The sequence below is a fragment of the Pelecanus crispus genome, chromosome 1 (genome assembly GCF_030463565.1).
Source record: "Pelecanus crispus isolate bPelCri1 chromosome 1, bPelCri1.pri, whole genome shotgun sequence".
In the NCBI taxonomy this organism is placed as follows: Eukaryota; Metazoa; Chordata; class Aves; order Pelecaniformes; family Pelecanidae; genus Pelecanus; species Pelecanus crispus.
Genome location: NC_134643.1, coordinates 93,415,656 through 93,438,426, shown reverse-complemented (window position 1 = coordinate 93,438,426; position 22,771 = coordinate 93,415,656). Strand labels below are relative to the sequence as shown.

General features: G+C 40.3%; 1 protein-coding gene across 1 annotated transcript in view; it reads right to left on the bottom strand.

The window, feature by feature from the left end:
- SPAG17 (sperm associated antigen 17) overlaps nucleotides 1–22,771 on the bottom strand; it is a 119,561-nt gene that overhangs the window by 8,179 nt on the left and 88,611 nt on the right. The window contains exons 30-42 of the mRNA XM_075709244.1: nucleotides 21,805–21,959; nucleotides 17,709–17,885; nucleotides 15,670–15,797; nucleotides 14,420–14,550; nucleotides 12,644–12,771; nucleotides 12,068–12,250; nucleotides 10,295–10,408; nucleotides 8,495–8,540; nucleotides 6,743–6,845; nucleotides 6,244–6,297; nucleotides 2,790–2,892; nucleotides 2,083–2,179; nucleotides 686–784 (exon numbers count right to left, since the gene is read on the bottom strand). Coding sequence (XP_075565359.1) covers nucleotides 686–784; nucleotides 2,083–2,179; nucleotides 2,790–2,892; nucleotides 6,244–6,297; nucleotides 6,743–6,845; nucleotides 8,495–8,540; nucleotides 10,295–10,408; nucleotides 12,068–12,250; nucleotides 12,644–12,771; nucleotides 14,420–14,550; nucleotides 15,670–15,797; nucleotides 17,709–17,885; nucleotides 21,805–21,959 — 1,518 coding nt within the window. The remainder of the gene's footprint in view (nucleotides 1–685; nucleotides 785–2,082; nucleotides 2,180–2,789; nucleotides 2,893–6,243; nucleotides 6,298–6,742; nucleotides 6,846–8,494; nucleotides 8,541–10,294; nucleotides 10,409–12,067; nucleotides 12,251–12,643; nucleotides 12,772–14,419; nucleotides 14,551–15,669; nucleotides 15,798–17,708; nucleotides 17,886–21,804; nucleotides 21,960–22,771) is intronic.

The following is a 22,771-nucleotide window of genomic DNA, read 5'->3' as shown; positions in this document are numbered from 1 at the left end:
AAAAACAGAGGAAATTTAGCAAGTTTGAAGGCAACAGTTCTTGCAGAGCCCCACTACTTAAGAAAGGGTACCAGTATGTGTGGAAAGAAAAGGAAGGGGAGAAGGGAAGCTATAACTAGGGGATGCAAGGATAGATTTTGCAAGTATGCACTGCCAGAGCTCAGCTGTTGTGGCATTATGTGAGAGCCAAAGGTTGGGGCTAATTAAAGCAGACTGGTCGCTCTCCAGTGGTGATCACCCAAGGCTGTCACCACAAGCAGATGCATAAACAGAGTGAACGACAGCAGACATAGCAAGGAAAGCAAAACTAAATGGGGAGGTTTGAATGGCAAAGACCATTTAACCACAGCAAACTCTGTTCTAGAGTCTTGTGTTACAGGCCTTAATGAGCAGGAAAAATTGGCTTGTGCAATTTTTTTTAAGTAGAGAAATTACTTCTTGGCTTTGTCTGCAGTCCTACCCTCCCCATCATCCCCACATTGTTATAGCAGTCTCCTAGGGTGAAGGAGGGAATCTCTCCCATTGGTTTTATACCTCCCTCCATTTCTGCCAGTCTTGCATTCAGACATATTCAGAATGCTGAACAGACATAGGTGGATTTAAATTTCTATTGTAAATATTTTGTCACAAGTTGTAACAAGATAGATTAATCTGCTCCAAACTACATTCTGGAAGGCAGCTTTACCTGTTGTGCTGCTGGAACCTTCATTTTGTTTGGAATGAGCCTGCAGCAGAAGGCCAGGTGAAGGTGAGGAATCACTCGTGGTATTGAGACATTCAGATGCTAAAGGGAAAATAACGGAATACTGTGAGAAGCGTTTTTCATGATCATCATTCTTTTCATAAACACATTAAAAAAAAAAGACAAAGTCTTTGGCACTTGAATTTAGACAACTTTTGAAAGCTCTCTGCATAACCATGAGAGGCTAGGCAAATTCTGCATGTGACGTTTTTCTCCTGTGGGCAACAGGGATCACAAAATACCTATCTTGTGATTAGTCATTTCTTGTTCTCTGGCTAACTGAGCAATAAGCCATAAAGGGCTAACAGACAATCCAGCACAGGTCTTCTGGTGATTGCAATGTGGTGACTGCAAAATGAGGAAATATGGGAATTAGTGGGGGTCTGATAAAGCCCCAGAGAGGACTGCTTTCCTGATACGACTCTTTGCTCTGTGTGACTTTTAATCTCACTGTGATTTCAGTAACTTGTCAAGGCTGTTTTTCAAACAGAACTGAAGTATTCCTCTCAATGCTGTAAAGCTCAAACCTAAGATGGTTCACTTTTTCACTGCTTCCTGTCATCCAGTCATTGCTTTCCTCCTCTATCTTTCAAACTATCCTTAGCCTGCATGTTTCCTATTCCATATTGCTTTTGTCCCAGTCCGCAAGCTGCCCCTCTTACCACTGAGTTTCAGAATTCCATCTCCCATTTTTTTTTCCTACAGTCATACTAGTCTTATTCTAAACTTGGCCTCCTCAGTTCTTGCTCATGCACCCCTACCTATTGTTTATTCCATTTAAGTTTTTCTTGAGCGTTTCGCAGCCATCCACCCCTCATTCATAGCACAATTCTTCAGCTTTGCATCCAAAGCCTATGGTGCTTCCACATTCAGTGATGTCTGCAAAGGCTCCTTTAACACACTAAATACAGAAGTCTCATAGACCACCTTTATATTAGTGGATTAAACAGGAACATTCCCAGATACTGGAACATGATAATCTATATTGTTAAACTGTTAGAACACCTGCATATTGACTGTGCCACGTTGCAGTCTACCCAAAACCACTCTCAGGTACGCAAGTTTTGGCCAGGGAAAAGGCCATTTTGTTTTGGAAGACTGAATTTACACAGCCTACTCCATACCGGTGGATCTCAATGTCAGGGAATGCTGCTGGGTATGTTTCGTGTATCAGAATAGATATAGCCATTGTGGTCCAAGCATTTCATGTGTCAAAATGACTGGGAATACATGGGGTCAGATAATGTAATCTTAAATTTAACTGCAATATGAAATGAGGCAACTGGATAAAACAATGAAGAAGATACTAAAATGTTACCAGACAGAAGAGCTCAAATTACCTCTGCTGGGTTTTTTGATCATCTCTAGGGGGAAATCCCCACTTTGGTTTTTTTGAACTGGAGGAAGTTCCATAGACAGTGCTTCCACATCAGGACACTAGAGAAAAGTAAGAAAGAGGGCTTAGGTCTCCCAACTAAACACTGAGAAAACAGCAGACACCCCACCCCCACCCCTCACCCAACCCCCACGGGAAAAAAAAAGAAAAGGGGTCCAAAGGAAACAAGCAGGACCAAAGTGGTAACTATAAAAAATATACATCAGTATACTTCAGATTCCAAAGTACATTTCTGAGTATGCTTTGTGCACTTACAGCATTTATCAGGTAAGATTACAACAGGAAAGTTCCCACGGCCACCTTTAACCCAGGAGAGTTAGTCTTACTAATTCCCTCTCTAGTTAGAAGAGAGAGGTTTTTGAGGGGTAAGTGAAAAGACCCGAGGTTCAGTTTCTTCTCTGAATCAGACTCTCTCCAGAGTTTATGTAAGGAATCTACAGAGTTTGTACTCAATAAACATATACCCCCTCTGAGATATGTTTCCTTTGACAAGGGCATACAATTCCCAGTATTAATTCTGACACAACTGTCCTCTGTAATGGTTTCTCGAGATAAATTGAGGCTGAGATGTAAACCCACAACTGTCTTTGTGGGACTATGACAGAAACTACCTGGCCTATCACAAACTCATCCAGTTTTCACCTACATTACCTTTTTCAGGACAAACTCCTTTCCGAATTCTGATTCAAAATACGGAGGAATTATTTTGTTTCTTATTGCCATTAAGGACTTCTTTTCTTCATCAAGTTCTTTCCTAAGAAATTTTTAACATTGTTGGTAAGGAAAAGAAAGAAAAAAGCATTACAACTGAGTTAACACAGTTTTTCAGGATTATGTCTGAAACATTGAGGAATGGAAGGGATAAAGGCAAGTGGCATTTTTTTTCTGGTTAATCACATTGAGCGATATTCTTGTAATTGGCAATTTTCTTGGTGATAGATCAAGAACGGGCTAGTCTGGCATGCAGAGAAAATGTCCTCCTCAGATACTGATTCATGAAGGACCTGATCAAAATGCATATCAACTGTGTGTTGGCGGCTACAAAGAGCTCCTCCTCAAAACATTCTCCTGTTCTCTAAACCTTGTGGAACATGTCTGAGACTGCCAACAGTGTCTTTCCAACCTTCCAACAAACATTTAAATCTGAGAATTGGTATTTCAGATGCATTGCTAAAATTTATAATACAAAATTAATCTAATTTCCTCATTTTACCACAGAAAAACTTGATGGCTCTGTGGATACAGAAAAAGCTGTTCAAACTTATGAAGGTAAGATTCACCAGAGTAAAGACTGGTTATGTTTTCAGCTTCATTTAGTCCAGTTTTACACTACTATGGTTTCACTGGCTTGCAGGGTCTAATATCAGCTATGAAAATTATCATCATTAATCATATTGAGAGTTTTGACCCTGGCTTTAGAGCTAGAATTGCACATGATGCTCTTGAGTGCTGGCTACTCATATATACATATATTTAAAGTCATACTTTAAGAGTGTAAAATGGTATATTAAAATATAAATCTGAAATTATAAAAGTTTTTTTTATCTTCTGCAAGTCAGAAAGTAATTAAGAAGTAGTATGGAAGAGAACTTAGTTTTCAATTGCTATTTAACCTTTCACAAAAAGAAAGAAAAAGCAAGTTCTTGATCATAATATTAGTTCATCACCATTTCAAGTTATTCTGTTTAATTTAAGAAATAGTAAATGACCTAAATAGCTGTCAATATAACTATTCTAATTCCATTGTGAATGAATGTATGTTACAGATAACTTTCTCTGTGTTAACCCTAGTTCATGCATCAGGTTTTCATTTCTACATAAATTAAATGCATATTTTTAATTCTTTAAATGTAGACAGTTATGCTTGGATTACACTGAGGAATTTGACATTCTATCAAATCCAAAAAGCCCTTTTCTTTAGAACTGAAAATGATAATAGTTTTAATGCACAATGCTTAAATGAGATGTTTTTGTGTGGTACTAAAGTATTATGTAATGCAGCAATATAATTATTTATGTCCATAGAATAGGAGTCTGTAAATTTACTTTCCAAAAAATCATACTTTTCTCTCAATTAACAGTGGCTTTGAGATGACTTGTATTTTTTTTCCAATTGCTTTTGTGAATTACCATATTTGCAGATTGAAATCCAGTGACTTTTGATTTACACCTGAGCCGAAATTCTCCTGAAAATTAATGATTCCAAAACATACATTTTTAGAAATATATGTTGTTTCAAAGCATCTATACAGATTTTTTTCTTGAACTCAAACAGCTTCACCATTCATCAGCGGGAGATAAAGGGCAATTTTTTAAAAACTAGAGAGCAAGGGAAGTAAAGGAGACTAGAATTAAAGTTTAGGGTCAGCTTTAAATACAACTTTAAGCGTTACAAAGATTTTTATGTTTATACACATACACACTTCCTCCTGTAAAACCACTTCTAATCTGAAGATAATAGCACCTCAGAACCCCCATGAGAAATACTTTACAAACAGAAAATTGATTTATAGGTCATTCCCAAAGTAGAATGTGCAAAATGGGCCTTGCTTGATTTTTAAGCAAGGTGTTGATTTTTGTTTTAGGCGTTTTAAGGTGTTGATTTTTAAGATGACCCTAATCTTAAGGTTCTTCTTAAAGATAATGAGTTTACCTACTGTCCACATGTTTTACCTCCTAAAATGTCTTCAGAAATGCAGCTGCATTTCCGAAGTGTGAACCACAATGAAGTGGGGAGGGAGAGAAGCCTCAACAATCAAGTGAGGAAGCAGTGGACGTGGTACGCAAGCAAAGGGCCTGGGATGATGTGAACAATCACAGTCAACAAAGCAGGGCTGAAGTGGGGTCACACCAAGCATATGCATGTAAATAAGGAAATGCCTACAGGATGGCATTATGGGGAACCAGCATGGCTAGGTGCCTCTCTGAAATGCCTGTACACTACCGCATGGCAGCACAGGTAACAAACAGGAGGAATTAGGCGTCTGTGTGCACTCATAGGGCTATGACCTCATTGGGATCACAGAGAAGCGCTAGGGTAGCTCACATGACTGGAGTGCTCTGACAGATGGATACAGGCTCTTTAGGAAGGGCAGGCCAGGAAGGCAAGGAGGGGAAGTTGCCCTGTATGTAAGAGAGCAGCTGGAAAGCATGGAGCTCTGCCTGAGGATGGGTGGTGCTGAGCCAACTGAGAGTTTATAGATTAGGATTAGTGGGCAGACCAACATGGATGACATTGTTGTGGGTGTCTGCTATAGACCAGCTGATCAGGAAGAAGAGGTAGATGTGGCCTTCTTCAGACAACTGGAAGAAGCCTCACATTCATAATTCCTGGTCCTCATGGGGGACTTAAGCCACTCCGCCCACCGCTGGAAAGCAGCTCTGCAGAGCAGGACCTAGGGGTCCTGGTGGACACCAAATTGAACATGAACCCACAGCGCACCCTTGCGGCAAAGACAACCAGCAGAATCCTGGGCTGCATGAGGAGGAGGGTTGCCAGCAGGTCCAAGGAGGTAGGGAGGTAAACCGTCCCCTCTATTCAGTACTAGGGAAACCACATGTGGAGTACTGTGTCTGGTTCTGGGTTCCCTGATACATTGAAAGACATGGACTTAAAGAAGCAAGTCCAGAAAAGGGACACAAAGATGATTAAGGTCTTGGAGGATCTTTCGTATGAGGAGAGGCTGAGAGAGCTGGGACTGTTTTGCCTTGAGAAGCTTTGAAGCACCACCATGTGATAGACATGTGTCTGGGGCTCTATTTGAAAAATCAGCCGGGAAATGTGGAATACTCGAATCTTAACCCAAAGCATCAGCATTTGAAAATATTAATATAAATTATTTTCCACGCTATTGGCAGAACCAGAAAACAGAACACAGGACTTCTGACTTCAGCTTTGTTTTGAATAGCATAAGTTAACAGTAACACTGCTAGGTTTTGAAAAAAACGAGAGAGACTCAAACCATCCATTCAGCATTTCTGTTGCAGAAAACATCCCATTATTTGCTAGCAAACCACTGAACCATTACCCAATGGTTTTCTTTCCAAAAACTGACTTAAGTTGGGTCTTAAAATAATTAACTTCCTGTCCTACTAATACTATTACCTGTACGCTTCCAGTCTGCTCTGCCACTTGGACACTGGTGTTACTCCTTCTGGGCTAAATGATCAGGGAAGAAAAAAGTAGTGAAAATAAGAAAACTAGCATTATGTTTTATAAGCACAAAAATATTTACAAGATAACCCTGAAAAGAGAATGCTTTTTATGACAGTATTTTATATTAACATCTCAGGTGACTCCTGACTTTGACTTGTATGGTTTGCAGCAAAATTGTTCACTGATATCTCCATTTTTATTATATTACTCAATCAAAGAAACCCTCAAAATTCTTTTCCAACAAACTTTAAAGTATCTTTGAGATAAGGAAAGAAGAGGCACAGAGAAACAAAATAATCACAGGAAAAGCTAGTAAAACATTGTGATACATATCTAGAAATCTAGGTCCTGATCCTTGATGACAGTAAAGTACGTTGCCTTGTACATGTGCTTGGTTCCATCCTTAATGTTATTTACATTTGCATCAGTTCTCAGTGGTCTGTCCTACCTGAACTTCTGCTGTTGGTCCTCTCTTTGGGTAGGGATTGTCTTCTCTGTGTGACACTGGCGATGAGAAGACACTGCCTGTTCATACAGCCCAGTTATGTGAGCTGCAAGGTAAAGAGTATTATTGAATATGCATGTTCTGCTAAGCACTGCTAAGTGTTATGAATAAAACCCATAAAATGATATATTTTTAATGCATCTTCCTATCACTTGATGAAAACCTAACAAATTCTTTATTACTGGGAGGGAAGAGGCAGAAAGAACTTAATTCCAAAATCAAATTTAGAACAGTAACAGATAGGAAATTAATTCAATTCAATGTAGAAAGAACCAGAAGCAGATTAAGTTCGTACCCCTACCCTGTATTTCCTGAAATATCTTTATATTCTTTCAAGATACAAATCAAATGCCTGTGAATAGGAAAAGTTGCTGACATTCAGCCACTTTCTGACTGGGGAGCAACATTCCAGGTCTCTATCTCCAGCTGAAGAAAATAATGTGGGCTTTCAGGGACCTTTATTACTTTCAGCTTACTTAAGTTGTGCTTAATTGTGGCTATGAAGAAGCCATAATCAACATTCTCATGGAAGGAACTACTAGTTCAATATGTATAATGGAGAAAAGCTAATCTTTCCATATTTAAGACTGTGACCAGCTTTGGGGCTTTACTGTTTCCCTGTCCTCTGACATCATCTATAAAACGTGTTGCTTGCTTCATGCCTCACACCTAAACTGTGAGTCCAAAGAAATTTCCTTGGTTGAAAATAAATTTCCATGGGAAAATTTAGATCTGAGTATTTGAAAGATAGGATCCTATTTGATTATGACAACATATCTTAGTGTTTTGGGAATTATGTAATTGAAGACTTCACTATTAGTTTTTTGTTTTGGTTTGGGTTTTTGTCAGCTTTTTCACCATAAAATATACTTTTATTTTCCTTCTTTTTCTATTTTTGCCTATCTTAAAAAGCTTCTTTTTCACACTGTCTTCTTCATTAATAATGGTATGTTGCACGTACACCTCCATTTTAATTATGTTTTTAAATCAGGAAACTGTGTAGTATGCATTTGTTGCAGCAGTTTCCATTTACTTTGCACACAATCCTTTTTTAAACAAGCAGAAATACTCTTGACAAGGCAGGAAGGGCAGAAAAATAACACTTTAAAAGCTAGCATCACTATGGGATTGAATGCTATGGATTTTTTAATGGAAAAGGCTTATGGATTTTAAAAGAAACAAACATCTTAATTTTTATTTGTACCTATTGAAAACATTACTAAATGTTAACAAGTATCTTATGAAAACTTCAACTGAAATCCACAAGGGAAAACTAATACATTGTTCCATCTTTCCCACAGGCAAGGTTAATGTAGCCAAAACACATGATCATTTGAGATCAGATTTTCAAGTGTAATAAATAACCAGGACTTATCCAGATCCAGTTGCTTTGAAAAACTTGTCTGAAAAGTTGATACTTGGGTACTGTCATAGTTCTTATACCTAAGAAATACATGTGGAAATGTAAGTCAAAATGCTAAATACACATCCCTAAACACAGGAACTGTTTTTTTAGAGGTGCTGAATCACTGATGCTAACACGTCCTAATCACCTGTGAGAATCACACAGAAGCACGTACATAGCACGTAGATGAATTCACTTTTGTGTTCCTTCTTTAAAAATAATACTACAGTACTTAAAACCTTATTATAGTATTTCACAATTTTAAAAGACAGATATTCAATTTTTATTACCTGTATCACTGAGATTTTCAGTTGACTTCTCCCAGTTAGGGAAGGACTGCAATGAAGAAGGAATAACTGTGACCATGTGAGAAACAGACCTCACAATAGCAGCATCCTGTTCAAAGGACTTCTCTCCTAAACAAGTGTTATCTTATTACCCGAGAATGAGACTACAAGAATGGAGGTATTTCACTGTGTTAGAAAACATGGTGAAAAAGGAAATGAAGTACAATTTCCCTGGTCTGAACAGGTATTTGTTTCCTTTTTGATGACCTACTTCACAGATGGCTTTGTATTTTATATGGTTGCCGTTTATTAAATCAACTAAGCCAGTTCACATTCAAACTCAAACCCTCCTGCAAAGGATTTGAACCAGATCTAAAACTCATGGTCACAACAAGAAGTCAAACGGGAAATATGTTCAGGAATTTGTAGGCTTCATTACTGAGGAGCTCTTTTGTGGTTGGTTTGCAGTAAAGTGTTTGAGGGGTAAGAGACTCTAAACTAAGCTGTTTCCTGTATTCTTATGTTGTCCCTGAAGCAGTTAATTGGAAACCAGAATTCCTGTGACCAGGCAGTCTAGGTTCTAACAGACCTGGGGAACAGTGGAGACTTGGGAGGAGCGTGACACCGATTCCCGGGTCACAGCAGGTCCACAGTGAGGCTCTACTGCTCAGAAAAATAGTTGTCCAATGTGAAATCTGTACTTGGAAATGTGCTTTGGTAGCTGGTACAACCAACAATAGTCACTAGGCAAGTCCATTGGAACTGAGCAGCATGTGAGATTCAGCACCTGGATCTCACCAAAGCAAATAAATGTCTGCCTAGACGATAGAGGCAGACGGAGTTACCTATACATCACTTCTCTTGTGTTCCTTGTTCCAGAAAGGTGTGAGTTCCTTCCTGTTTTTTTTGCTAGATATTTCTTTACTCTCTTTTTAAAATTTGTATGTCACTTGAAAGTACTGAGCAAGAATATATACAGAAGCTTGTTATATAAAAAAAATAGGCTGTAGTTGCAGCAAATGAAAATGCTAACCTGGCTAAAAAGTTCAGAGACAATTCTAGAATTACATGGGTTTTTTTTTAAGCTTGTAAGGAAAAATAATAGTAAAGTTATAGATCTATCCAGAAAGCTAGGAAAAGGAAATAAACAGCATTTAAAACTGGAGAGATCTTTGACTAAATGGAAGTAAAAGTATTTCTTAAATGAGACAAAAAAAAGCCCCCAGATTGTTTTTGGATTATCCCAAAAGCAGGGTTTAAACTCTCACTATGGAAAAACCAGCCGGGTTAGCTCAGTTGGTTAGAGCATGGTGCTCATAATGCCAAGTTCACAGGTTCAATCCCTGCTTACTGCAGGGGGGTTGGGCTCGATGATCTCTCAAGGTCCCTTCCAACCCAAAGCATTCTATGATTCTATGATTCTATGAAATGGCTGTGGTTGAAATACAAGTCTCTCTACAAGCCGCAATGACAACAGACTGGAAACATTCTCATCCTAATGTTGGGGGATATACACATTTCAGTATTTTTGGCCTGTGTGTTTGGGAATGCATCATTCCATACAGCCACACTCTTGAACTGTTTTGAGCATTGCTTCCCCAAAATAGCAGTAGTGCCATTCAGTAACCCAGCTGAATGCTGAGTGTGGCTCTGCTTTACCATTGAACTACAGCAGAGCTGGTGCTGTGCTCTCCTAACATTTCCTATTTTATTAACAGATAATGCTGTGTTTTAAGGCTGACATATCCAATGCAATACAATGGTTTTGTTGGAAAAAATAGATAAAAACTGTGTTTTTCTCACTGTAACCAGTTCAAGGAGACTTGCAGCATTCTCCTTTTCCTCTTCTGTTCTTGGTTCTTTTACATTCATCTCTTCCAGCTCATTTTCCTGCTTTAAAATGTTGTCTATATATTCCTGGTGGAACAATGAAAAAGAACAAGAAAGATGCAGATGTTTTCTTTGTAGAGGTAGACGTAAGGGGCACATATATAGAGAAAAGAGTTCGTAGAAGTAATGGACGTATATGCTGCTTCTCAATGTCATAAAGGCTCCTTCTGTGAATTTGTGTGAATGGGTTATATAGGTATCTAAAGGTTTGCATGGAGAAACAGTTTTAAAAAACTCAGCAGGTCAAAGAGAGGAGTACTTGCTGGGAAGGTAGCAGGTGAAAGCTTACCAAGGACTAATCAACTCTGAAGACTAGCAAGACTGTTGAATCTGCACAAACTAATATACTAAGGACATCAAGAGTCTGCTGAATCTCTACCAGGCCACTAGCACACATTAGCATCCCCAATGAACTGTGTGACTCAGACCACATCCAGCAGCTATCTAGATGCCCCTGGTGCATCAGCGTGACCCCCTGCTTCTGGGTAGGCAGGTAGGTTTGGCCTCCCAGCTGTTGCAGCAGCCAGGCAAGTACGAGTGAGCATGCAAGTTTTGAGTAAACTATGTGAGTGAATAAAGGAATGTGTTGAGTAAATAGCTGCTACTAATGATAATCAATTATATTATTAAGATCAGCTTCATGAATAAAAGGTGCTCTAACAAACACTGTGATCTCTATCTCCCTCCTGTTTGATCTCCTATTAGGGAAAAGGAAATTTGCAACATCATAATTGAAAAATTAGGTTCAGAAAAAAATCTGAAGCTCTGTTTTTAGACAGATATTTACTTTGCCAGAATCACACTAAGTGCTACAGAAAAGAACACTTTTCCCACACTTTTTTATGCTTTAGAAGATCAGTTGGATGGAAAAAAGGGTCCTTACAGAAGGTTGTCCTAGCACACCACTCTGCTAGAAAGCTACATGCAGTACCGAGCTTTATGAATAGACAAGGTTTGCAGAAGCAATCTGATTCCAGTTCCAGTTCGTTTTCATTCCGTTATACCTCTTAAATCTTAAAAGAGATGGAGAAAGGAAGAGTACATTTTTCTTTAGATCTTGATTCAGTTCTGACAAAGTGAGTATTTGGCTAAAGATTTAAGATACCTCTTTCTGGAAAAATCTGTTAATTAAATATTGATGTATGAGCAATGAGGATATTTCCATTGCACATTAACACAATTATTACAAATGTTTTCTCAGTGTCAATAATTGCATTTCTTCCTTCCCAATGTAATAAACAGCATTCTTCTTTCTCTAAAAGCCAACAACAGGTCTGGTCAATGAAGAGACTTACCTTGGGATTTTGGTGTGGAACTTCTTTTTATAGACTGTAAAAGGTTAAAATTTAATTCTGATAGACTGGCATGTCCCAAACATGCCAAGGCTGAACAGCTGTCAATATTTTTCTATTGCAAGCATGTCTTCTTTGAAATGTAATGTGGAAAAAAAAAATCTAACTGTCTACAACATGCTACTACCTTCACAAATTTCACATGCTGTTAACTTTCAAATTCAGTCTGCAATGCCATCATCAAAATATGTTAAATGAATAAATTATAGAACACATTGATTATTCTTCAAAAGTAGCAGAATTTTTGTCTCAGGCATATACTGCAAATTCATGTCACCCAATTTCTCTTTTCTCTGTTGCTCACTGGAAGAATGAATAAATGTGATTGTACTACCTTAAGGGACAGCTGCAGCTTTTCTCTTAGTTCATCACTGAGTGGCTTATACTGGAATAGCTGACGGATTTGCAGTTTATTAGGACATTTTCGCACAGGTACTGGGAAGCATGTCTGCTCTTTGGATCCAATGCGGAGACCCCTCCAAATATGTGTTCTGACTGAAGGACCTGTGATCTTCCTCTGAACATAGACAAGAACAAGCAAAAAGAGCAAGAGGCTACTTATATTACTGACTAAATGCAGATACCAGCAATGTGTGTCTCAGCTGAAAAGCACATGCTCTCCTTACAGCATCACAGATTTAGACAATAAAGTAAGTAGATTCTTGGGCACAATTTATCTATTCTAAAAATTCTTCATTTGGCAGGATGCACTCCCCTTAAAATTGCTATATCACCTTACTGAGAGCAGAAGAAGCCCAAGGTGATTACATTTGCCCTGACAGCCTGCCCCTTGCTTTGCCTGCTTAATAAAATGGACTTAACAATGTCACATTGTTTAGAGCTCCATTTCCTCCACTGTGATAAACATCTATTGCTTAAGGAGCAAAAGACAATTTTGGAACAATTATACCTCAAGAGGAGAAAATGTCTCCCGGGTTCTTGACTGAAGATTTGGAGGAACAATACTCTCTGGTTCTTTCTTCATTACCCAGGGGGAGTCTTCAGCCAAAGGGCGGAGGATAGTAATACTTAAAACACCTGGTTCAAAGACACATTTTGCTAAGAATCAGATCAAATCCAAAAATGATGGGCAAGTGTCTCAAACCTCCAGAAAAATATACTTACCTAAGTATAAAAACCCCTTATTATCAAGTGGTAAAACTCCATGTGAAAATGCAGTGCTTATGGCTACGGATAATATCAGATCACTGAGGTGATTATAGAATAGTTGGACAAGTTCAGATTACCCAGACCATGTTTAACAACAGACTGCCTATGCTACTTGCTTTGAGTCTTGCGTAACAGCTCAGTACAATGTGCAGAGTATCCCAAACCAGGAAGAGCAGACCATTAACCTACATTTACTGAATACTAATCTCAGACGTACATTGTATTCAGAACATGCATAATTATTCACTGTATTTTATACTTCACAATGTGATCACTGGATGGATTCCATTAGAGATTATTTATTATCTCTTTTTATTGTTCTGATTCATTTTAATGTTCTTCAAAATATTTTTTCCAGCCCAACCCAAAATCTAATTAATCTACTATTATCTACCCCATAGGTGGCCTTCAAAATGGATATGACCACTGTGGTACTTTCTCACAATGATACAAAATTGTAGAGCCTTGGTGTCAAGGCAAATAGAGCCAGTATTGAGAAAGGTGGAGTATGAAGTCTGGAAAAGCAAACGTGCTACAATTACAAATGACTGCTGGTTGTGAGCAGGTTTTCTTGATTGGGATTTTCATGGGGTATGTATCTTTCCCATCTTCCTGATCTTTCCACCTTCCTTATCTTTCTGTCTCTCTCAGTGCCCTTTCTCTTTTCCTTTTCTCATGGCAAAATTATTTTATTCAGTTTATACAATGGGGAACTGGTCATTATTGTGAACAGAAGCAGCATTTAAAAATGTGTAAAACCTGGTAAGAGTAGTAGGTGGGAAAGCTGTTCCCCATGCTTATGATCAAATCTTTGATAATGTCTTAGTACTTTACGGCTTGAAGCAAACTGCACTTATCATCCCCTCATATCCAGGGGAACCATACGTTTCTGTCTTTCTAAAGATACATTTATTTTCTTAGGATCTACCTGTTACACCACAGTGTATTTTATAGAAACACAGTATCCCCAACTAACTTTACAATGATGACCAATCATTTCAGGATGTAACTTCTTGTATTGCTACTACGAGGTGGTTGGTGCCATGCACTTTTGGCATCCCCTATCATATTTTTCCAGCTTCTTAATAACATGTATTTATCCTTTCCAACAGCCAGACTAAGGGTCAACATCAGAGTATCATTGTCTTCATTGATAAATAGAGCTATATGATTAATGAAGACTGTGATACATTCAATATTTTTTGATTTTTTGATGGTAAATACACAGAGAATCTATGCATTTGGTAATCGCTTTTGTTTGCATGTCTGAGAATGGGTAAAGATATGCCAGTTGTTTGTTCACTTATCCCTTCACAGTGTCATTCAGTTAATTCTCTGCTTCCCAGAGTTTTCCACAAGCTTCCCCATGCTTCACTGCCAGAAGTGTGGGTGCCTCTCTACATGGGGAAAAACATTTTCAAATTTCCTGTCCAAACAAGAGTTTTGAAACTTCTGACTCCACCTTTGTAATTATTTCTGTTATTAGTTTGTCGGAAAAGAAATAAAATTTTCCTACCTGGACATTCTTGTACAGGATCCTGCAAGACAGCGGCAGTGGGATCACTACAGGCTTCAGCAAGATACTCGTGTACGTCTCTGCTCCGCAGGAGCTCAGTTCCAGAACCATCCGCATAGATGATGAAGAACCTACACAGCCAGCCACACACACCCAATTGCATCGGGCATAGGAGGCAGGACACAGATGGTCCCAGCCGGCTCCAATAGACCCGCCGCAGGACATGGCTGAGCCCCTCAGCCAAGAGGTGGTGCCGCAGGGAAAGTGTGCGTAAGAAAGGGCAAAATGCCACATAGGCAGTGAAGAGTGAGGGAAAAAGTACAAGAAGCAGCCCTGCAGACACCAAGGTCAGAAGAGGAGGAGGGGGAAGAGGTGCTCCTGGTGCTAGAGGAGAGATTCCTCTGCAGCCTGTGGAGAGGACCGTGGTGGAGCAGATATCCACACTGCAGCCTGTGGAGGAGACCATGGTGGAGCAAGTATTCCCCTACAGCCTGTGGACAGGACCATGCCAGTGCAGGCAGATATTTCCTGAAGGAACTGCAGCCCATGGAGAGCCCACGCTGGAGCAGGTTTAACCAAAAGGACTGCAGCCCATGGGAAGGACCCACGACAGAGCAGGGGAAGAGTGTGAGGAGGAAGGAACAGCAGAGAGGATCTCTTATGGGCTGATCACAACCTCCCATCCCCTGTGCTGCTGGGATGGGGAAGAGGTAGAGGGGTCAGGAATGAGGCAGTGATGTTGAGCCTGAGAAAAAGAGGGGATGGGGGAAGGTCGTTTAGTTTTCATCTTTGTTTCTTACAATCCAACTCTATTTTAATCAGCAATAAATTAAATTAATTTTCCCCAAGTTGAGACCATTTTGCCTGTGACGGTAATTGGAAAGTGACCTCCCTGTCTTTATCTTGACCCACGACCTTTTGCATCTTATTTTCCTGCCTTGTCCTGTTGAAGAGGGGGAGTGAGAGAGCACTGGATGAGAGAGAGAGCTGGGTGGGTGTTTGGCAGCTGGCCGAGGTCAACCCACTGCACTGATCAAATCCAATGGCTTTCAAATTGCATTATTTTCTAGATGACAAAAATGAAAAAGTACTGTGATGACATGACAAAAAAATGGAACTCGACAAAAGATGACGACATGAAATGTGCAAATACAGAGTACTGAACAAAGGAAGTGCAAATCTACAAACCCTGTACAAATACAGTGTAGTGAAGAAAGAAAGTGTAAACCTATGAATCCAGTGCAGTTTACCTGGGGACATGCTCATCATAAGTGATAGGTTTGTTAACTTCTGGGAGTGCTGATGCTGAACTTCTGTCTTCCTTGTCATCAGAGCCAATGCTAGGAACACAAACAGATGTGCTGCCATCAGCCATGACCTATAATAGAAATTACATAAAATTGCTTGGGTTACATGATACATTTAAAACAGTAACTTGCTGTAATAAAAAAAAAACAACTGTAATATGACCTCGCCCAGTGAAAGAGACAGAAAACACATATTTCATGTGTATAAATGTGTGTATCTATAGGCGCATATATTTATACATTTACCTATATACCTGTATAGATACATACATCTGTATGTATATACACATTTTTAGATATATATACACATTTATATTTATATATATGTATGTACTATGTAATATTAACTAACATTAGCATATAGACATATACATAATTATGAATGTGTTATATATCTTCATATATATGAAGAGATATTAATGCGTTATATATATTTATATATAAGAATATATATAAAAGAATATATATGCGTTATATATATTTATCTATCCACCTATATATACCTGGTGTATATATGTATGTATAAATCCCATCTATATACATGTTGATATATGAAGAGATATAGATAGATACAGATACAGATTAGATATTTATATTTATCTACCTACAGATATATATAGGTATATATGTATAGAAGGGTATATATGTATAGAGGGGTCCCTTTTTAGGCATTTATTCACTTTAAAAATACAGTCTCAGATAATCTTATGATAATACTGAATGAATTTCTACAGTAGTTCCTTCTTGTGATTATTAACTTATGTGCCATTAATATATGCACACAAGGTATAACAATGCCTCTAATTCTTAGTGTAGTCAGTTGAAGGACAGATGCCTTTGGAAGATACAGTTTAACCCAGAGTGACTCAAAGGGCAGTCTCTGAAATGAATCTGACACACTCAGTGCATGCCCATTTTGCCATGGTCTCAGGTGCAACTAGGACAGAGGAAGAATCAATCCTATTACACCTGTACCTGGCTGCCATCCCTATCAACCATTAATCTCACCTTTCTTACTACAACCTCCCATATCCCCTGTGATCACTGCTCCCACAATACCTCCAACTGTCCCACAGGCTCCCCAGCCTCCTTCCTTTGTTCCCTAAGTATCAGCTGAGAAAAAGCAGGATGTGCTGACGCTGATGCCAAGCAATTTCTGTGCTGCTCTGAACTGCACTGATTTTGCAGGAACTTGATATCTTTGGAATTTCTACCCCTCTGTTGATTAGTTCAAAATTTGTTACGGAGAGATTGACAGACAGCATAGATTTATATAAGCACTTTTTCTTCAGCCTAGGAAACCAGGTTAAAAACTGTATTATAATGCATATGTCCAGTGGAACCTCAGTGCTGTTTCACAGGAATCTGGGAAAATGGTAATGATTACAATTGCAACAACACAAAGTATACTCTAAGGATGTCACATTTAGAATCTGTAATTAGAACCTTTAATTAGAAAACAGTATGTAGGCCACAGACACTTAGATGAAGTTTCCTGAAATCAAAACTAAGTACTAACCTAGCTCAAAAAGATCTCTTAGGTGTGAACAGATCACAGCACAATCAGTATGACTTTAAAGACTGAATCATACCTTTTACAACAATATTTGCCTTACCAGGCAGATTAGAGTGTTTCTATGGACCTTCTGAAAAGCCAATATCCTCTCTCATTTTTAACCTTCATTTGCAGAGATGATTTTTTGCTATAAGACAAGTCATGCTAATTAAGGTAACTTTACAGGTGAGGTAAACTGTAGACCATGTGTTTTATTTCAATCTCTCTGAAAAGGGGGAAATACCAAAAAAGGGAAACCCATCACATCCTCAGGAACGTTTCAGAGAACTGATTCAGGAGCTGTTCCTTCTGGCTAGTCAGGCTACTTTAAGAATAAGTACTACAAGGCTACAAGCTGACTTTGAGAGATGTTTATAAGGTAAAATTACTTAAAATGAAGAAACTTGTTTCCTTCCATGTATTTTACCTTGAAAAGATTTCCTTCAGGATCCATCATCTCACAAATAGTGCTGGAAGTGTGTTTCATAATGTATCTCCCTGCTTGTTTGTCTTCTTTCTTGCTGATGAAATTGTAAACTTCATGGGTATAAACTGCTGAGCCATCTTCATCAATGAAAAGAGAGCCTGTCTTGATGGGTAAAACCTATCACAGTAAGAAGATAACAGGTTCAGTCCAGAGAGGTGAAATCTTCAGTTTAGAGGTACCATGAAAATGAAGAACAGATGCAAATCAAGAAGAGAGCTCTCAGATCTTTACTGCTGAATCATCCAGTTTTGAGGGACTAGAGGGAGAGAAAGGAGGAAGATGAGGTCCAGGAGTTAGGCTGATGTTAGTCTCTGTAGTATTTTCTTTAACTTCAGGAAATTTAAGGTTGTGATTTAAATATACTATACAGCTGTAAGAAAATGTCACAGAATCATAGAATATCTCAAGTTGGAAGGGACCCACAAGGATCATCGAGTCCAACTCCCTGCTCCTCGCAGGACTACCTAAAACTAAACCATATGACTAAGAGCATCATCCAGATGCTCCTTGAACTCTGACAGGCTTGATGCCATGACCACCTCCCTGGGGAGCCTGTTCCAGTGACCAACCACTCTCTCAGTGAAGAACCTTTTCCTAACGTTGAATCTGAACTTCCCCTGATGCAGCTTCATTCCATTTCCTTGTGTCCTATTGCTGGTCACCAGACAGCGATCAGCACGTCCCCTTCCACTGCCCTCCTTGAGGAAGTTGTAGACTGCGATAAGGTCACCCCTCAGCCTTCTTTTCTCCAAGCTGGATAAACCAAGTCACCTCAGACACTCCTCATAAGTCTTGCCCTTGAGCCTTTTCACCATTTCAGTCGCCCTCCTCTGGACACACTCTAATAGTTTGATGTCCTTCTTATATTGAGGTGCCCAAAACTGCACACAGTACTTGGGGCAGCACCAGTGCAGTACAGTGGGACAATCACCTCCCTTGACCAGCTAGCTATGTTGTGCTTGATGCACCCCAGGACATGGTTGGCCCTTTTTGTCACCAGGGCATATTTAACTCATATTTAACTTGCCATCCACCCAAACCCCCACATCTCTTTCTGTGGGGCTGCTCTCCAGCCTCTTGTCCCCTAATTTGTACGTATAACCAGGATTACCCCATCCCAGGCGGAGAATCTGGCACTTGCTCTTGTTAAATTCCATACAGTTGGTGATTTCACAGCTCTCTAGTCTATCCATATCTCTTTGTAAGGCCTCTCTACCCTGGAGGGAGACCACAGGTCCTCCTAGTTTAGTATCATCATCAAACTTAATGTACATTCAATTTCTGCATCCAGATCATTTATAGAATCATAGAATCATAGAATCGCTTAGGTTGGAAAAGACCTTTAGGATCATCAAGTCCAACCATTAACGCAACACTACCAAGTCCACCACTAAACCTATTAAGGGTAGAGTAATAATGAATTACATGTTTCCTGGCTTGGTGGCTGGATTATTTTTGAATGAATAAAACTAGGAATCATGAAGGCTGGAAAGGACCTCTAAGATCATCAGTCCAACTGTCAACCCAACACCACCATGCTTACATAAACCATGTCTCAAAGTGCCACATCTACACATTTTTTTTATCACCTCCAGGGATGGTGACTCCACCACTTCCCTGGGCAGCCTGTTCCAGTGCTTGACCACTCTTTCAGTAAAGAAATTTCTCCTAATATCCAATCTAAACCTCCCCTGATGCAATTTGAGCCCATTTCCTCTCGTCCTATCACTAGTTACTTGGGAGAGGAGACCAACACCCACCTCACTACAACCTCCTTTCAGGCAGCTGTAGAGAGTGATAAGGTCTCCTCTCAGCCTCCTTTTCTCCAGATTAAACCACCCCAGTTTCCTCAGCTGCTCCTCGTAAGCCTTGAGCTCCAGACCCTTCACCAGCTTCGTTGCCCTTCTTTGGACATGCTCCAGCAATTCAATGTCTTTCTTGTACTGAGGGGCCCAAAACTGGACACAGTATTCCAGGTGCGGCCTCACCAGTGCCAAGTACAGGGGCATGATCACTTCCCCGCTCCTGCTGGCCACACTGTTCCTGATACAAGCCAGGATGCTGTTGGCCTTCTTGGCCACCTGGGCACACTGCTGGCTCATGTTCAGCCGGCTGTCACCCAACACCCCCAGGTCCTCTTTGGCCAGGCAGCTTTCCAGTCACTCTTCCCCCAAGCCTGTAGCGTTGCATGGGGTTGTTGTGAATGAAGTGCAGGACCCGGCACTTGGCCTTGTTGAACCTCATACAATTGGCCTTGGCCCATTGGTCCAGCCTGTCCAGATCCCTCTGCAGGGCCTTCCTACCCTCCAGCAGATCCACACTCCTGCCCAATTTGGTATCATCTGCAAACTTACTGAGGGCACAGTCAATCCCCTCATCCAGATCTTTGATAAAGATATTAAACAAGACCGGCCCCAAAACTGAGCCCTGGGGAAACACTGCTTGTGACTGGTTGCCAACTGGATTTAACTCCATTCACCACAACTCTCTGGGCCCAGCCATCCAGCCAGTTTTTTACCCAGTGAAGAGTACACCTGCCTAAGCCATGAGCCACCAGCTTCCCTAGGAGAATGCTGTGGGAGACCGTGTCAAAGGCTTTGCTGAAGCCCAGGTAGATGACATCCACAGCCCTTCCCTCATCTAATAGGCAGGTCACCTGGTCATAGAAGGAGATCAGGTTGGTCAAGCAGGACCTGCCTTTCATGATCCCATGCTGGCTGGGCCTGATCCCCCAGTTGACCTGTACATGCCTGTTGAGCGTACTCAAGACTAACCGTTCCACAACCTTCCCTGGTATCAAGGTCATGCTGACAGGCCTGTAGTTCCCCAGATCCTCCTTCTGGCCCTTCTTGTAGATGGGTGTCACCTTGGCAAGCCTCCAGCCATCTGGGACCTCCCCTGTTAACCAGAACTGCTGATAGATGATGGAAAGTGGCTTGGCAAGCTCCTCTGCCAGCTCCCTCAGTACTCCAGATGGTGGATCCCATCTGGCCCCATAGACTTGTGAGCATCCAGGTGGTGTAGCAGGTCATTAACTGCTTCATCCTGGATTATGGGGACTTCATTCTGCTCTCTGTCCCTGTCTTCCAGCTCAGGGGGCTGAATGCCCTGGGGATAACTGGTCTGGCTATTAAAGACTGAGGCAAAGAAGGTATTAAGTACCTCAGCCTCTTCCTCATCCTTGGTGGCAATGTTCCCTCCTGCATCCACTAAAGGATGGAGATTCTCTTTGGCTCTCTTTTTGTTGTTAATGTATTTGTAGAAACATTTTTTACTATCTCTTACAACAGTGGCCAGACTGAGTTCTAGCTGGGCTTTTCCCTTTCTAATTTTCTCTCTGCATGACCTAACAAGATCCCTATAATGTTTATAAAGACCTTAAAGAGCACTGGCCCTAAGATTGAGCCCTGGGCAACCCCACTAGTGACTGGCCACCAGTCTGATGTAACCCCATTTACTATAACTCTTTGAGCCTGACCCATCATCCAATTGCTTACCCAACATATGTGAGCTAGACTTGTCTAGCTGTGTGCTGGACATTTTGTCCAGAGGGATACTGTGAGAGACAGTATCAAAAGCTTTGCTAAAACACTGCCCCCCCAACCCCCTGCCTCCATCTACTGGTTTCCCTTGGTCAACTAGATGGATGACATTGTCATAAAAAGTTAAGCAGGACTTTCCCCTTGTGAACCCGTGCTGGCTATGACCAATGACTATTGTCTCTCAAGTGTTTTTCAGTAACTCCCAGAATAACCTTCTCCATACTTTTACCAGGCACTGAAGTGAGACTGACAGGCCTGTTACTACCAGGGTCTTCCTTCTTACCCTTCTTGAAAATTGAGACAACACTTGCCAGCCTTCAGTCGACTGGGACCTCTAATATGTAATTATTGACAGAGTATAAAAAAGATGGAATCATAGCATTTGTGAAGACTATAGAGAAGGGAGTTAAAATAGTCAAGGTGAGTGACACTGATGGCAGGGAACTTGGAACACAAAGATACATTTCACTATCACAACTAAAAATAATTCCCACCTGATATGTTCCCTGTGGCTTTGCTATTATAGATGTCCCATCTCCAAAGATGGTACAACAGGTACCGTCCTCACAATTTGTTATAACAGTAGCAAACTCAGGATTCTCTACTTGCATACATTTCACCTTCCTTGTGATGGCTTCCAAGGGTTCATCTAAGAATTAATACAGAACAACTAGACAGGAGCACATGAACCATGGAAAAGTCTTAGGATTCAATTTGCTTTTTCTCTCATAAGGCTGGACCTTTATTTCCTCAGTAAAAGACCCTCAGACTTCATAACATCCTTTGTCACATAATTTTATGTTAGGTAAACAATATGCAACCTTCAAATTTTTTGGACTGTGGACGGAATATAGGAAAATCCAACAGCAAAAGATGGCTGTAACCATCTGCAGCTGGTGTGGTCAGGAGAGTACTCCCTAATTTATCAAGTACAGTAGTAACTGTAATGATCTGGAGACTTGTAACATACATGTTGGACCACTGAAATTTTTTATGCCTGTGATACAAGCTCTAAGATGTGAAGAAACTCCTTTTCAGCAGCAGAAGTCAGGGAAAACAAATAAAACTGGTATGTTAATCTGTCCATTGCCTTCCCATTGAATAGACAGACCAGTTCAAGGTCATTGCTTTGATTTTTAAAGTCCCACAGGGAGGTGTTCCACAACCAGACCTTTCTACTGTGTTTGAACACAACAGTCCTAACCCCCACAGATTAATTATACATTTCATGTTAATTACCGAACTTATCCAGCAACCGAACTAAGCATACAGAATATACTGGCAGCCAGAAGAAACACAGATGACCGTTAGCCCCACTTGTTTCAGGTGAACATAGTTTCATTTCTACTAGGTGTGGCATTTTCCATGGCCATATTCAATCAAATTTTGAATACCTCCAAGGCTGGTAAGTCCATGGCCTCTCTGGGGAATATGAGGATGCCCAGTCCTTATACACCTATC